Raw genomic sequence first — 14,500 nt, forward strand, 5'->3', positions numbered from 1 at the left:
TGCTCGTTTTTACTAGGGGAATCGGCTATTTATTTTAAAATATGTGCAGTACTTACCCGTTTACGAGATGCATCCTCTCCGTCGCTTCCGGGTATGGGCTGCGGGACTGGGCGTTCCTTCTTGATTGACAGTCTTCCGAGAGGCTTCCGACGGTCGCATCCATCGCGTCACGATTTTCCGAAAGAAGCCGAACGTCGGTGCGCAGGCGCAGTATAGAGTCGCACCGACGTTCGGCTTCTTTCGGCTACGAGTGACGCGATGGATGCGACCGTCGGAAGCCTCTCGGAAGGCTGTCAATCAAGAAGGAACGCCCGCTCCCGAAGACCATACCCGGAAGCGACGGAAGAAGATGCAGCTCGAAAACGGGTAAGTACTGCTCATATTTTAATACAAATAGCCGATTCCCCTAGACCGAACGAGCAGGAAGCTAAGGGGAGAAAAATTTTTTTTTTATAAATGGGTGAACTCCCGCTTTAAGGTGTCAGTATACTAAGACATTTTGGACAATTTCGTGCTCCCAACTTTGTGGGAACAGTTTGGGGATGACCCCTTCCTGTTCCAACATGACTGCGCACCATTGCACAAAGCAAGGTCCACAAAGACATATAAAAATAAAGATAATATACAAAGGGTCGCCCTGGGTCACAGCAGGCCAAAAAAACAACAGCAGTAAATACAGTAAAACCATTTATTCAGGATAAAAATAAAGACATGGATGAGTGAGTTTGGGGTGGAGGAACTGGACTGGCCTGCACAGAGTCCTGACCTCAACCCGATAGATCACCTTTGGGATGAATTAGAGCGGAGACTGCGAGCCAGACCTTCTCATCCAACATCAGTGCCTGACCTCACAAATCTGCTTCTGGAAGAATGGTCAAACATTCCCATAGACACACTCCTAAACCTTGTGGACAGCCTTCCCAGAAGAGTTGAAGCTGTTATAGCTGCAAAGGATGGGACAACTCAATATTGAACCCTACGGACTAATAGCCACATTCAGAAAGACTGGCTTAACTTTGAGGCGGCGTAGCGTATCGCATATACAATACGCCGCCGTAAGTCAGAGAGGCAAGTGCTGTATTCACAAAGCACTTGCCTCCTAAGTTAGCATAGCGTAAATGGGCCGGCGTAAGCGCGCCTAATTCAAATGAGGAACAGAGGGGCATGTTTTATGTTAATGAATCGTGACCCGACGTGATTGACGTTTTTAACGAACGGCGCATGCGCCGTCCGTGGACATATCCCAGTGTGCATTGCTCCAAAGTACGCCGCAAGGACGTATTGGTTTCGACGTGAACGTAAATTACGTCCACCCCCATTCACGGACGACTTACGCAAACGACGTAAAAATGTCAAAATTCGACGCGGGAAAGACGTCCATACTTAACATTGGCTAGGCCAGCTTTTTGTTCGACTAACTTTACGCCGGAAAACGCCTTACGTAAACGGCGTATCTTTACTGCGACGGGCAAGCGTACGTTCGTGAATAGGTGTATCTCGCTGATTTACGCATTTGAGGCGTAAATCAGCATTCACGCCCCTAGCGGCCGGCGGAACTAGACAGCTAAGATACGACGGCGCCGTCGTATCTTAGCTACATGTTCGACGGCGCAGATTCAGAGTTACGACGGCGTATCTACTGATACGCCGGCGTAAACGTCTCTGAATCTGGCTATAAGACTGGGAAGCCATTAACGTTCATGTGCGTGTAAAGGCAGGTGTCCCAATACTTTTGACAATATAGTGTATGTAAAGCACTGCGTACATTGGCGCAGTGATAAATAAATACATAAATAAATTCCCACCACACGCGTTCCCAGGATAGGCTGGGAAGTATTGAGTATTGCAGTAACAGCCCTACCAGAAACTGGTAACCTCAAAGATCAATGTATATATTTTCCAGCATGCTGCGGATCTTCAAGTAACGTTACCTGAAGATCCATGGTGTGCTGGCAAAAATGTACGTTGAGTGCACAAAGGAATGCATGACAATGGACCAGGGGTGGACTGACAACTCATGGGGCCCCCGGGCAATAGAAGATTATGGGGCCCCTGGGCTTACAGATGGCCACCAAGCCAGGAGGCAGTGCAGAGGCGGGGGCAGCTAAAATCTCAGGATTTTCATATCATCAAAAGCTTGTTGGTTTCAGACATATCAGGGACAGATGTAAAAAAAACACAGATTTTTACATACTGTCCCTGGTTTTACTGAGCCTGGCAACCTTGATGGGGCCCCCTAGTGGCATGGGGCCCTCGGGCAGTGCCCCAGTGCCTCAATGGTCAGTCCGCCCCTGCAATGGACCTGTCTAAAGATTAAAAAAAATAAAAATAAACGCACAGCCATGCACACATAAAGATCTAAATGGGGCCATGAAAGTAAAATCCCAGCATTCCTCTGGAGAGCAGGGAATGCTGCTACCTGTAGTTCTTCACCGGCTAGACAGGAACAGGCTGCTGAGCTAGAGGAATAATTTGCTATAGCTTCAGGTGTAAGTGTGCGATGTCATGACTTAGGAATGCCTGAATCCCGGCCTGGATGAAAACACGCTTGGCACATTGAACGTTCTCCTTACTCCAGCTGAAGCACGGAAAACAAATCTGCACTATGGGAAGTTTCACGGAAACCTCCAAGTTTTCTCCCATTCTCCATATTATAAGAAGAGATGAGTCTATCTGCCTGGGATGAATTCACAGTTTCGGGAATCTTGCCCAAAATTCAAAGCTTGCAAACTTTACGGCAAACCCCACTGAAGCCAATGGGTGGGGGTCTTGGGTGTCAATTCTGACCATTTGTAGGGCCAACAAGCAAACTATCATGAAACAAGAGACATCAAGCTGGGCACTGCCAATGGGGAATACGCATAGCTCCCAACTGTCCCTGATTTGGAGGGACTGTCCCTGATTTGGAGCTCTGTCCCTCATTGCTCCTCATTAGTCCCTCATTTTGGTCTGATCTATATAGTTGTATATAAAATGCACTTTTTATCTATCAAAAAGTGTTTTCCAGTGCTAAACCTTCCATCTGATTTCTAAATTGCTGCATTTGTAAATTTCAAAAGCCAATATAAAGGAATAGTAGTGATAAAAAAAGCACTTGTAGGTTTACCAATCTTGTTTTTTTGTACAATTCTCCTTTAAGGGGGCGTGACCAGGGGTGTGTCCTATGTCTACATACTTTTGCTGATAGGTGTCCCTCATTCCCATCTCAAAAAGTTGGGAGGTATGGAAGCTGGGCACTGCCAATGGGGTATACGCATAGCTCCCAACTGTCCCTGATTTAGAGGGACTGTCCCTGATTTGGAGCAATGTCCCTCTGTCCCTCATTCCTCCTCATTTGTCCCTCATTTTGGTCTGATCTATATAGATGTACCGTATTTATCAGCGTATATGGCGCACTTTTTTGCCCCAGGGCAAAATCGTGGTTGCGCGATATATGCTGATATCCGCTTCCCGCGCCTAGTTTGAACCACTGCGCCGGCATATACCGAGCGCAATACACTCGGGTATAGTCGTATAGGACGTACAGGACACACAGGACGTGACCGCGAGAGGAGCCGAGCCTGCCCGACTATACCTGAGTGTACTGTGCTCGGTATATGCTGGCGCAGTGGTTCAAACTCGGCGCGGGAAGCGGGGATCGAGCGGGGAGATCACCGCAGAAGGACGCCGGACCCGACGAGGAGGACACCACCGAAGCCGCAGACGGACGCTGGACCCAACGAGGCCGCCGATGGACGCCGCGCAAGACACCAAAACTGTAAGTACTAAAATGTTTTTTTACAGGAATGCGGGTCCACTTTAGGGGTGCGCGCTATACGCCGGAGCGCGCAATACCCCGAGAAATACGGTATATAAAATGCACTTTTTATCTATCAAAAAGTGTTTTTCAGCACTAAACCTTTCATTTGATTTCTAAATTGCTGCATTTGTAAATTCCAAAAGCCAATATAAAGGAATAATAGTGGTAAAAAAACACTTGTGGGTTTAACCAATCTTGTTTTTTTTTTTGTACGATTCTCCTTTAAGGGGGCGTGGCAAGGGGGTGTGTCCTATGCCTGCATACTTTTGCTGATAGGTGTCCCTCATTCCCATCTCAGAAAGTTGGGGGGTAATAATACAAACCAATGCCAACATTAAGAATAACTGTGTTTCCCCCCTACTAGGAAATGTCTGCTTTCTCTAATGGTGGCCATATACTCTTCCATAAAGGATCAATTATTTTTCTGATTGATCTCTTCCGATAGAAGTAATCGATCTATTCGACAACCAGTTTAACCAATATGTCACACAAAGAGGAGTTTTTTTGATAGTTAGAAAATAAAATGTTAAAATAAAAATATTGATCACATCTCTGCTTTCAACATGCAAAATCATAATCTGATTGATCAACCTACGATTGACCAAAGCGTCTCATTGCTGCTGATCAATGAAAAACGACAGAACATTTTGTGCTTTGGTCGATCCATTTCATTTGAACAAATCAGGTCTGTATTGATCGGAAGGACGGTTATTTACGATTGGATTGCTTGAGGATTTGATTGTTTTGATCGATCGGATAATAAACGCGTAGCGTGTATGGCCACCATAACAGCTCCAACACACTTTGGCAATATGGCCGCCATGAGCCCACCCTTTTATAGAGAGGGGCTAGTTTATCCATTGCTTTACTATTGGCTTAGAAAAGAGACCACTTACTGCAATATAGGTTGTTCCATATCACAGCCGTTTCATCAGTCATGGCTTATGTTTTTTTTTGCTTGGGGGGGCGGCAAACAACCACCCCCTGCGGCACCTTAAACTTCCTCCTCCCTTCGCTGTCTGCGGTCCACCGGCACTTACCCCATCTAAAGGGCGGGCACATCGGTCAGTGGAAGGGATCAGGCATCGGCGCACATCAGGCTCCGGCGGGCATCGGGCGGAGGCTCCTGTGTCTTCTCCTCCTCGCTTCCACCGTGCGTCTGCTCCCCTTCTCTTAGGTGTCCTATAGGATCTCCTGTCCTTTCAGCCATGTAGCTATGACTAAAGACTAGTGTTAGTGCGAAACGCGTCAGAGGTTGGGTTTTATTTCATTTTACGTTGCTGTGACTTGTAGTGCTGTCCTTTTTTCAATAAAGGCTATAATTTGTTCAGTATGCGGCTGTCCAGAGACAATCTTTGTTCCTGCTGTCCTTTCAGCCAATCGGTGGTGACAGGTATCAGACCCGCTTCCCAAGTGGCCGGGATGAGGATCAGTGTTGCAACAGCGAATGTTCATTCGCTGTTGCAACACAGCTGGGTGGGCTCCGGACACAATGCTCTGCGCCCCGAGCCCACCCTATTTTGAAGCCTGTTAGAGCCTTTGGCTCTAATCAGGTGCTTCAAAAAACACTCCTATAGGAATTCATGCGGCCGGCGTCCAAAAGGGGGCCGGGCGCATGGATAGGGAGGGCGGCGGCGGTGGATAGGGAAGGCGGTGCCTGTGCGTCATCTGAGGGAAATCCTGAAAACATGATCTGTTGGGGGTACTTGAGGACTGGAGTTGAGAACTATTATTCTAAAGGACAGTGGGATTGGTTTACTAAAGGCAAATAGACAATGGGGTAGATTCAGAAAGCAATTGCGTCTGCGTATCCATAGATACGCAGCGTAATTGCTTAGTTGCGCCGGCGTATCGACTTCTCCTGATTCAGAAAGCTCGATACGCCGACTGTAGCCTAAGATATGACTGGCATAAGGCTCTTATACCGTCGTATCGTAGGCTGCATTCTTACGATGGCCGCTAGGTGGCGTTCCCGTCAGCGTAGAGTCAGCGTAGAGTATGCAAAGTATGCAGAGTATACAGAGTATGCAGAGTATACCACTGTCAGCGTAGAGTATGCAAATTGCATACTCACGCCGATTCACAACCGTACGCGCGCCCGGCGTTCGCATTTTATGTCGTTTGCTTTCGTCGGTTTCTGCGTAAGGCTGCTCCTGCTATTAGCAGGAGCAGCCAATGCTAAGTATACCCGTCGTTCCCGCGTCGCGATTTTTGAAAATTACGTTGTTTGCGTAAGTGAATCGTGAATGGCACTGGACGCCATTTACGTTCACGTTGAAGCAAATGACGTCCTTGCGACGTCATTTACCGCAATGCACGTCGGGAAAGTTTCCCGACGGAGCATGCGCACTACGTTTGGCGCGAGAACGCGCCTAATTTAAATGATCCACGCCCCCTACTGGATCATTTAAATTAGGTGCGCTTACGCCGGCCAGTTTTACGGAGCGCCCGCGCAAATTACGGAGCTACTGCTTCGTGAATGAAGCGTAGCGCAAGTAATTTACGGAGGCGTAGCATTAAAACGGTACGCTGCGCCTCCGAAAGAGTGCGCAGCCCTACCTGAATCTACCCCAATGCACTTTGCAGTTGCTCCAGAGCTTAGTAAATGAGGTAATGGCGTCACTTTGCTAAGAATATCCAATCACATGCAAGGAAAAAAAAACAGCATTTTTGCTTGCATGTGATTGGATGATGGAAGTCAGCAGAGCTTCTGCTCATTTATTAAACTCTGAAGCAACTGCAAACTCTGCAAAGTACCCAGTATTTTTGCCTCTAGTAAATCAACCCCAGTGTGTTTTTCTGCGTGTTGGGAATGCGATTTTGCATTCCTGACATGCAATAGTGTGAACCTACCGTAAGCGTGGAAACTCTACAGTAACTTTCCATTTACACCAGAGGTGATGGCATGCGTTGACCAACGCGTTCAGCGCATTTACATGGTAAAAGCAATATATTTCCATAGAAGCACGTCACACCAATGTGTTTTCCTGATCTATGCTGCTCTGAATAAAAAACAAATAAAATAAATAAGAGGCCCTACTTTTTTTTTATGCACAATGCGTGTAAACACGAGTAATTACAATCCATCGCACACGTTACAATGCAGGTCAAGGCACGTGTGTTTACCTCATCGCACACATTGTAATCCGGATGGACCCTCAAAGGGAAAGCCTGAAGATTTAAACCTTGGTATTGATGACATTTACAGAAAGGCGGGATCGCGCTTTACGATCGGGGAAAATTGGCGTTCTTCCATGACACCTCGGCAGGTCACATCGTTTTCGGTGACATAACAGAAGGGAGAATAACAAGCTGAAAACTGACACTTATTTCTTTGAGGGGTAGGCGGATAATCAAGATAATATGACAGGAATCCTCACATGCTCAGCGAAAAGGTACGTAGCCGCCCCAGGCACTCCATGTGGAAGGAATGTTCTTGTTTATCCCAATTACTCACGGTGTCAGGGAATATCTCCGCCGTGTAAGAGCAGGGTGTACCGCGCTCTGATTGTATTTTCAAAATAAAATAAATGACTGTGTTTAGGAAAACCGAGCTGGGAAGGCGACATGTTTCCAGACGAGGAAAAACAAGGCGGAAAAACACCTGCTGGGCATAGGCTGAAAGACGAGCGCCTGTGCAAACGGCATTCCAAGGGGCACGCTCAGAGTCCGCATGCCGTCAGTGCGCGGCGTGTCTGCTTTCAGTTTTCAAGTTATCATAGACCGGCATAATGATCATTACTGCCAGACACTGTTACTACTGCTAGTACCAGTGCTTCGTATTCTATCCCTCACTATGGATGATAGTACTAGGGCAATTACAACTATGGGCCATATTCTGAGAGAAGTTACGATGGAGTATCTCAGGATACTCCATCGTATCTCTCTTTTTTGGCCCGTGTATCTATGCGACTGATTCTTAGAATCATTTTCGCATAGATACACTGAAGATCCGCCATCTGTAAGTCACTTACACTGTCGGATCTTAAATGTAATTACGCCGCCCGCCGCTAGATGGCATTTACGTGAAGGTCTCATTTGTTTATGCAAATGAGCCTGCTACGCCGATTCCCGAACGATTTCGCGTTGCGTACCCGTCGCTAACGTCGTTTGCGTAAGCGGAAACCTGGCCCAGATTCAGGTAGAATTGCGCTATATTTGCGCGGGCACAGGGCAACGATTTTGCCCTGCCCCCACGCAAATATTTTGCGCTGCCCTCGATTCACGGAGCAGTAGCTCCGTGAATTGCGAGGGCGCGCCGGCAAAATTGCCCGGCGTAAGCGCGCGCAATGTAAATAATCCCGCCGGGGGCGGGAATCATTTAAATTAGGCGCGCTCCCGCGCCGAGCGTACAGCGCATGCTCCGTCGGGAAACTTTCCCGACGTGCATTGCGGCAAATGACGTCGCAAGGACGTCATTTGCTTCAAAGTGAATGTGAATGGCGTCCAGCCTTATGCCGCGCAGATTTTAGGCTGCAGTCGGTGTAACGAGGTTCCTGAATCAGGAGCACTCGTTACACCGGAGCAAGTAAGCAATTGCGCCGTGTAACTTATGGTTACACGGGCGCAATTGCTTCTTGAATCTGGGCCACTCCTGCTATATGAGGAGTAAGTTTCCGCATGTCCCACGTAGGCCATGTTACGGATAGCGTCGAGTCCGCATCATGTTTTTCCGTCAGCTACGTCGTTTCCCTAAGTCGTTCTTGAATACGACTTTACGTCAATGACGCACACGTCGGCGTCATTGACGGTTTCCGCCGAGAACTGGAGCATGCGCACTGGGCTTTTTTAAGCCCGGCGCATGCGCAGTTACTTAGAATGGGGGGGCGCTTAATTTGAATAGAAGCCGCCCCCTTGAAGATACGCGTGGCTACGCCGGGCCATTTACACTCTGCCGCCCCAAACTACGGAGCAAGTGTTTGGGGAATACAGCAATTGCTCCTGTAGTTTGGGGCGGCGGAGTGTAAATGCCTTACGCGCCGCCCGCGGACATTTAGAGAGAATATGGGCCTATGTCTGTTACAATGGTCATTTACTAGTGCTAGTAGAGGTATTATTTCTATTACTCTACCTCTACTATTGCCACTATGACAGCCATTCCTACTACTGCAGCTACCACTACCGCCAATGTTCATCATACCTCTACTATTACAAGAAATATAGCTACTACTACCGCCAATGTTCATCATACCTCTACTATTACAACAAATATAGCTACTACTACCGCCATTGCTCATCGTACCCCTCATATTACATCAAATGCAGCTACCACTACCACCAATGTTCATCGTACAGTACCTCTACTATTGCATTAAATGCAGCTACCACCAATGTTCATCGTACCTCTACTATTACACCAAATGCAGCTACCACCAATGTTCATCGTACCTCTACTATTACAAAACATCAAATCCAGATACCGCCAATGTTCATCGTACCAGAAAAAAAGTACTGCAGGATAAATGTCTCGATTAAGGTTGAATAAACTCGAAATCCTAGGAAACCTTGCTTGACCGGCCAAGGCTATCCTATAATTTTGGGAGGGCATGTGAAGAGAATGGGTCCTACAAAATTCTTGAACTGGTGCCAACCTGATCTGTCCCTAAAGCAATAAATCCCTTATTTTTAATAAGACGGAGACGGGTTACTATAGGCAGCAACTCCACTGGTTTTCTTATATTAGAAAGTCATTTCTAGGGATATTTTTCCACCTAAGCTAACAGCTCACCACACTGCTCCAGCTGACACCTTGGCATCGGGCCACATCTAGTACTCTGGATTCTGAACGTCATTTTATCAAGAATTAGAAACCAAGATAATGGGAACACCTGGCGGGATTTAAATGTAACGCTCCATAATAACAGTAGCTTTTTATTGTGAGTGTCAAATATCGTGTCAGACGTTTCCAAGGTCAAACAAAGTTACCGGCGGACATCCTTGGTTCGTCTCGGAGATCAGAGCCAAAACTGCAGTCTACAACAAATTGGGCTAACCACTTTATTTGTATTTTTAGAAGGCATAATAAAGCAGCTCAACGTCAACAAATATTACTGCCCAACTACAGCAAAACTTCCTCTTTTTAGTTTTGAGGTTTAGAACCTCTGGCGGGTTTTAATTGCTGTTTGTGAAACCCCCCCCCCACTTTGGAAATTTACCCTCACATCTTGTCCTACTGACACCAGTATAAAAAATAGGCACACCGGTGCCACCAGAACAAGAAGGCACAGACTTCCATAACATCCTAAAATATGTTTTAACCCTTTACGCTCTACCAGGAAAAAGTGTTTTTTTGCTATCTCTCTAACAATACTTTTTGGTCAGCGCTGTGTGTCTTGCTGTTGAATAGATTTCCTCCTATTTACTATTCTCTCTAACAACCATCAGAAGTGAGAGGACATTTCTCCAGTGTGGTCAAAGACAGTAACAAACACCTGACAGAGGTTCTAACCCGGCCTTTCTCAACCTTTTTACCCCGGAGGAATCATTTTCGGGTCACAAAGGAACCCCTGCTAAAACCAATACATCTGGGATCAGTGTGAAATATGCACCTTATATCATTGGTTGTTAGTGGGAAGACTGCCCCCCCTTACAATGTGGGTTAGAATGCCCCCTTACACTTATGGTCCGAATGCCCTCCTTACAGTGGTGGCCAGAATGCCCCCCTTCCCCCCACAATGATTGTCAGAATGCCCTCCTTACAGCGGTGGCCTGAATGCCCCCCCCCCCCCCACACAATGATGGTCAGAATGCCCTCCTTACAGTGGTAGTCAGAATGCCCCCTTACAGTGGTGGTCAGAATGCCCCTTACAGTGGTGGTCAGAATGCCCCCTTACAGTGGTGGTCAGAATGCCCCCTTACAGTGGTGGTCAGAATGCCCCCTTACAGTGGTGGTTAGAATGCCCCCCTACAGTGGTGGTCAGAATGCCCCCTTACAGTGGTGGTCAGAATGCCCCTTACAGTGGTGGTCAGAATGCCCCTTTACAGTGGTGGTCAGAATGCCCCCTTACAGTGGTGGTCAGAATGCCCCCTTACAGTGGTGGTCAGAATGCCCCTTACAGTGGTGGTCAGAATGCCCCTTACAGTGGTGGTCAGAATGCTCCTTACAGTGGTGGCCAGAATGACCCCCCCCAACAATGATGGTCAGAATGCCCTCCTTACAGTGGTGGTCAGAATGCCCCCTTTACAGTGGTGGTCAGAATGCCCCTTTACAGTGGTGGTCAGAATGCCCCCTTACAGTGGTGGTCAGAATGCCCCCTTACAGTGGTGGTCAGAATGCCCCCTTACAATGGTGGTCAGAATGCCCCCTTACAGTGGTGGTCAGAATGCCACTCTTGCAATTGTTTTAAGACCCCCCCTCCCTCCTCCCACAATGATATTCAGAATGGCCTCCTTACAGTGGTAATCAGAATGCCCCCTTAGAGTGGTGGTCAGAATGCCACTCTTACAGTTGAGGGAAGAATGCCCCCATCTTCCACAATGGTGTTCAGTATGCCCTCCTTACAGTGGTGGTCCAGATCCCCATTTTACGGTGGTGGTCTGAATGTTACCCTTACAGTCATAATAAAAGATTACTGGAGTCATGCCACTAGCTCTGCCAAAAGCTAATCAGGTACCACCACATAGAAGGTCAATCAGCCACAGGTTATGGAATTACTAGACATCTGGAGGAACTCTGGTTGAGAATGACTGTGCCAACCCTTCCCCACTCTATCCAAAACCAGCTATGCAATATAAGTTGGAGTTGTCCTTTAAAAAAAACACACTCTAAAGTTAAAGCCAAAACAGCTTGCTATCCTCTAAGGTGCCCCCTTGCCTTATCTCTCTGGTAAAGGGTGGCTGACACTTACAGTGGTGGGTGGGATGCCCCCTTACAGTGGTGGTCTAATTTCCCTCCCCAATCCCCTCCTAATAATGGTGGTCAGGTTAACCCCTCACAGTGGTGGTCTAATTGCCCTCCCTAATGCCCTTCTTATAATGGTGGTCAGGTTACCCCCTCACAGTGGTGGTCTAATTGCCCTCCCCAATACCCTCCTTATAATGGTGGTCAGGTTACCCCCTCACAGTGGTGGTGTAATTGCCCTCCCTAATGCCCTTCTTATAATGGTGGTCAGGTTACCCCCTCACAGTGGTGGTCTAATTGCCCTCCCCCAATACCATCCTTATAATGGTGGTCAGGTTACCCCCTCACAGTGGTGGTCTAATTGCCCTCCCCAATACCCTCCTTATAATGGTGGTCAGGTTACCCCCTCACAGTGGTGGTGTAATTGCCCTCCCTAATGCCCTTCTTATAATGGTGGTCAGGTTACCCCCTCACAGTGGTGGTATAAATGCCACTCTTACAGGCATATTAAAAGATCATTGGTGTCATGCCACTAGCTCTACCCACATTTAAACAGGCACTATCAGATAAGAGGTCAGCTCAATGGGCCACTAGACACCTGGAGGAACCCTTGTTGTTCCAACTCATACCCACTCTTCCAAAACCAACTAAGCAATATAAGTTGGAGTTGGGCTTTAAAAAATACCACAATAACAAGTTTAAGTACAAAGGCTTGCCAAATTCTAAAGTGCCCCCCATGCCTTACCTCTCTGGTGAAGAGGATCGCTGCATCGTAGTGCTGGTCATGCTCATCATCCAGCTGGTTGTGCTGGTGCTGCCACTTGCAGAAGTTCTTCAGAGAGGTGGCAGCGTTCTTGCTGACCTCAGGTCCCTTGTCCTTGTCAGTGATCATCACCACCTTCACCACTGCCAATCTAATGTGGTTCTCAATGCTGGGATGACTGTAGAGCCTGGAAGCGATGGATGCCAAGGTCAGCAGGTAGTGGTGGAGGTCCTTCCCATACTTCTTGGACATGGACTCATCAGCCACCAGCAAGAGCTCCACATACCTGGACTTGGAAATGGACCTCTTTCTCCGGCTCTTCAGCAGTGCCCCATCAGAGGTCTGGTTGGCTCTAGCAGTGCCCCCCCACCTGACCATGCCCTTGCCTCCATGTCTATGGAGATGCTTGCCATGAGTCTCGCAGCTAGCTCTGCTGGGTACCATCTCAAAGCTAAAGCGATCCTTGATGAAGACATGCAGAATCCTCTCGGAGGCATCTCTGTACACCTGCCCCACACCAGCCTGCCCCTTGATCAGGGGCTTAATAGTATAATGGGCATGCTTGACCGCAAAGAATCCATCCAGCCCCCCGCACAGGTTGAAGACAGCCAAGGACTGGGGGCTGTTGTCCACTGTCCCCCTGTAGAAACAGTGCTTGTGGAAGCGATGCTGAGGATGCAGGCGTCCCAGGTACCTGGTGCTGAAGTGGGGGGACAGCAGGAGGTCGTCCTTTTCCAAGTCCAGGATGAACTTCTTGCCGTCGGCATAAAGGATGTAGCCCACCTTGCCCCCAGCCGCGTAGATCTGGTCAATGTTCTGCACGATGCCGCTCCTCCTCTGATGATCCTGGTGATGCTTAGGAGAAGAAGAAGCAGGTGAATCCACCAAGCTGGAGGCTGCGGTCCTATTGGAAAGAGCAGCAGCAAAGTGCAACTCAGCAAGCAGCAATATCAGCAGGTTCAGCACCATTGTCCCCCCCTACTCCTCCTCCCTTGAGTAAAGGAAAAAAAATGCCTAGGCTGGGATGAATCACTAAAATGCCAACAGAAGCCCACACCGCTTTAAAGTTTCTTTGCACAGCAGCAGCAGCTAAGGTGACTTGCTCCTTGATCCATCCACTGGACAGAGACAGATGACTGAGCTGCAGCAGCCCAGTTGTGGCTTCTTTCTGGTTTGCAGGATGCTTTAACCCCTTGTAGCTCAGGCACTTGCCTCTTTTCTTTTTTGTTGAGATGCAGCTGAAGCTGGGCTTGCTCCTGGCACCTCTGGATGGACCTGGCTTGCTCCTGGCTCCTCTGGATGGACCTGGCTTGCTCCTGACTCCTGTGGATGGACCTGTCTTGCTCCTGACTCCTGTGGATGGACCTGTCTTGCTCCTGGCTCCTTTGGATGGACCTGTCTTGCTCCTGGCTCCTCTGGATGGACCTGTCTTGCTCCTGGCTCCTTTGGATGGACCTGTCTTGCTCCTGACTCCTCTGGATGTAGCTGGCTTGCTCCTGGCTCTTTTTTTGGGGATGGACCTGGCTTGCTCCAGGCTCCTCTGGATGGACCTGGCTTGCTCCTGGCTCCTCTGGATGGACCTGGCTTGCTCCTGGCTCCTCTGGATGGACCAGGCTTGCTCCTGGCTCCTCTGGATGGATCAGGCTTGCTCCTGGTTCCTCTGGATGGACCTGGCTTGCTCCTGGCTCCTCTGGATGGAGCTGTCTTGCTCCTGGCTCTTTTGTTAGGGATGGAGCTGTCTTGCTCCTGGCTCCTCTGGATGGAGCTGTCTTGCTCCTGGCTCTTTTGTTAGGGATGGAGCTGTCTTGCTCCTGGCTCTTTTGTTAGGGATGGAGCTGGCTTTGCTCCTGGCTCCTCCAGATTGAAGCTTGGCTTGCTTCTGACACCTAAGCAGCACAGCCTTCTCCTTCTTCCTTGTCCTCCACACAAGTGTCTGTGAGTTCTCCTCTCCCAGCTGGTGGATGCGAAGCAAGAAGAGAAGAGAGAGATGTGAAGATGGGGAGGAGGAACAATGAATTTATACCGGAATGCCATTTTAAATGGGAGTCACTGCCTCTTAAAGGGAGAGCTCTCAGAACACCACTCCCTCCCCTCTTGT

At 48.4% G+C, this 14,500-nt stretch overlaps 1 protein-coding gene across 1 annotated transcript in view; it reads right to left on the reverse strand.

Annotated features, from left to right (window-relative positions):
• The window catches only part of ADAMTS5 (ADAM metallopeptidase with thrombospondin type 1 motif 5), a 180,599-nt gene extending 167,204 nt beyond the window's left edge, over window positions 1–13,395 (reverse strand). Inside the window, exon 1 of the mRNA XM_040338840.1 lies at window positions 12,385–13,395. Within this exon, the coding sequence (XP_040194774.1) occupies window positions 12,385–13,371 (987 nt within the window). The 5' untranslated portion in view covers window positions 13,372–13,395. The remainder of the gene's footprint in view (window positions 1–12,384) is intronic.
• Between the last annotated feature and the right edge of the window lie 1,105 nt (window positions 13,396–14,500).

Source organism: Rana temporaria, chromosome 2, assembly GCF_905171775.1.
Source record: "Rana temporaria chromosome 2, aRanTem1.1, whole genome shotgun sequence".
NCBI lineage: Eukaryota > Metazoa > Chordata > Amphibia > Anura > Ranidae > Rana > Rana temporaria.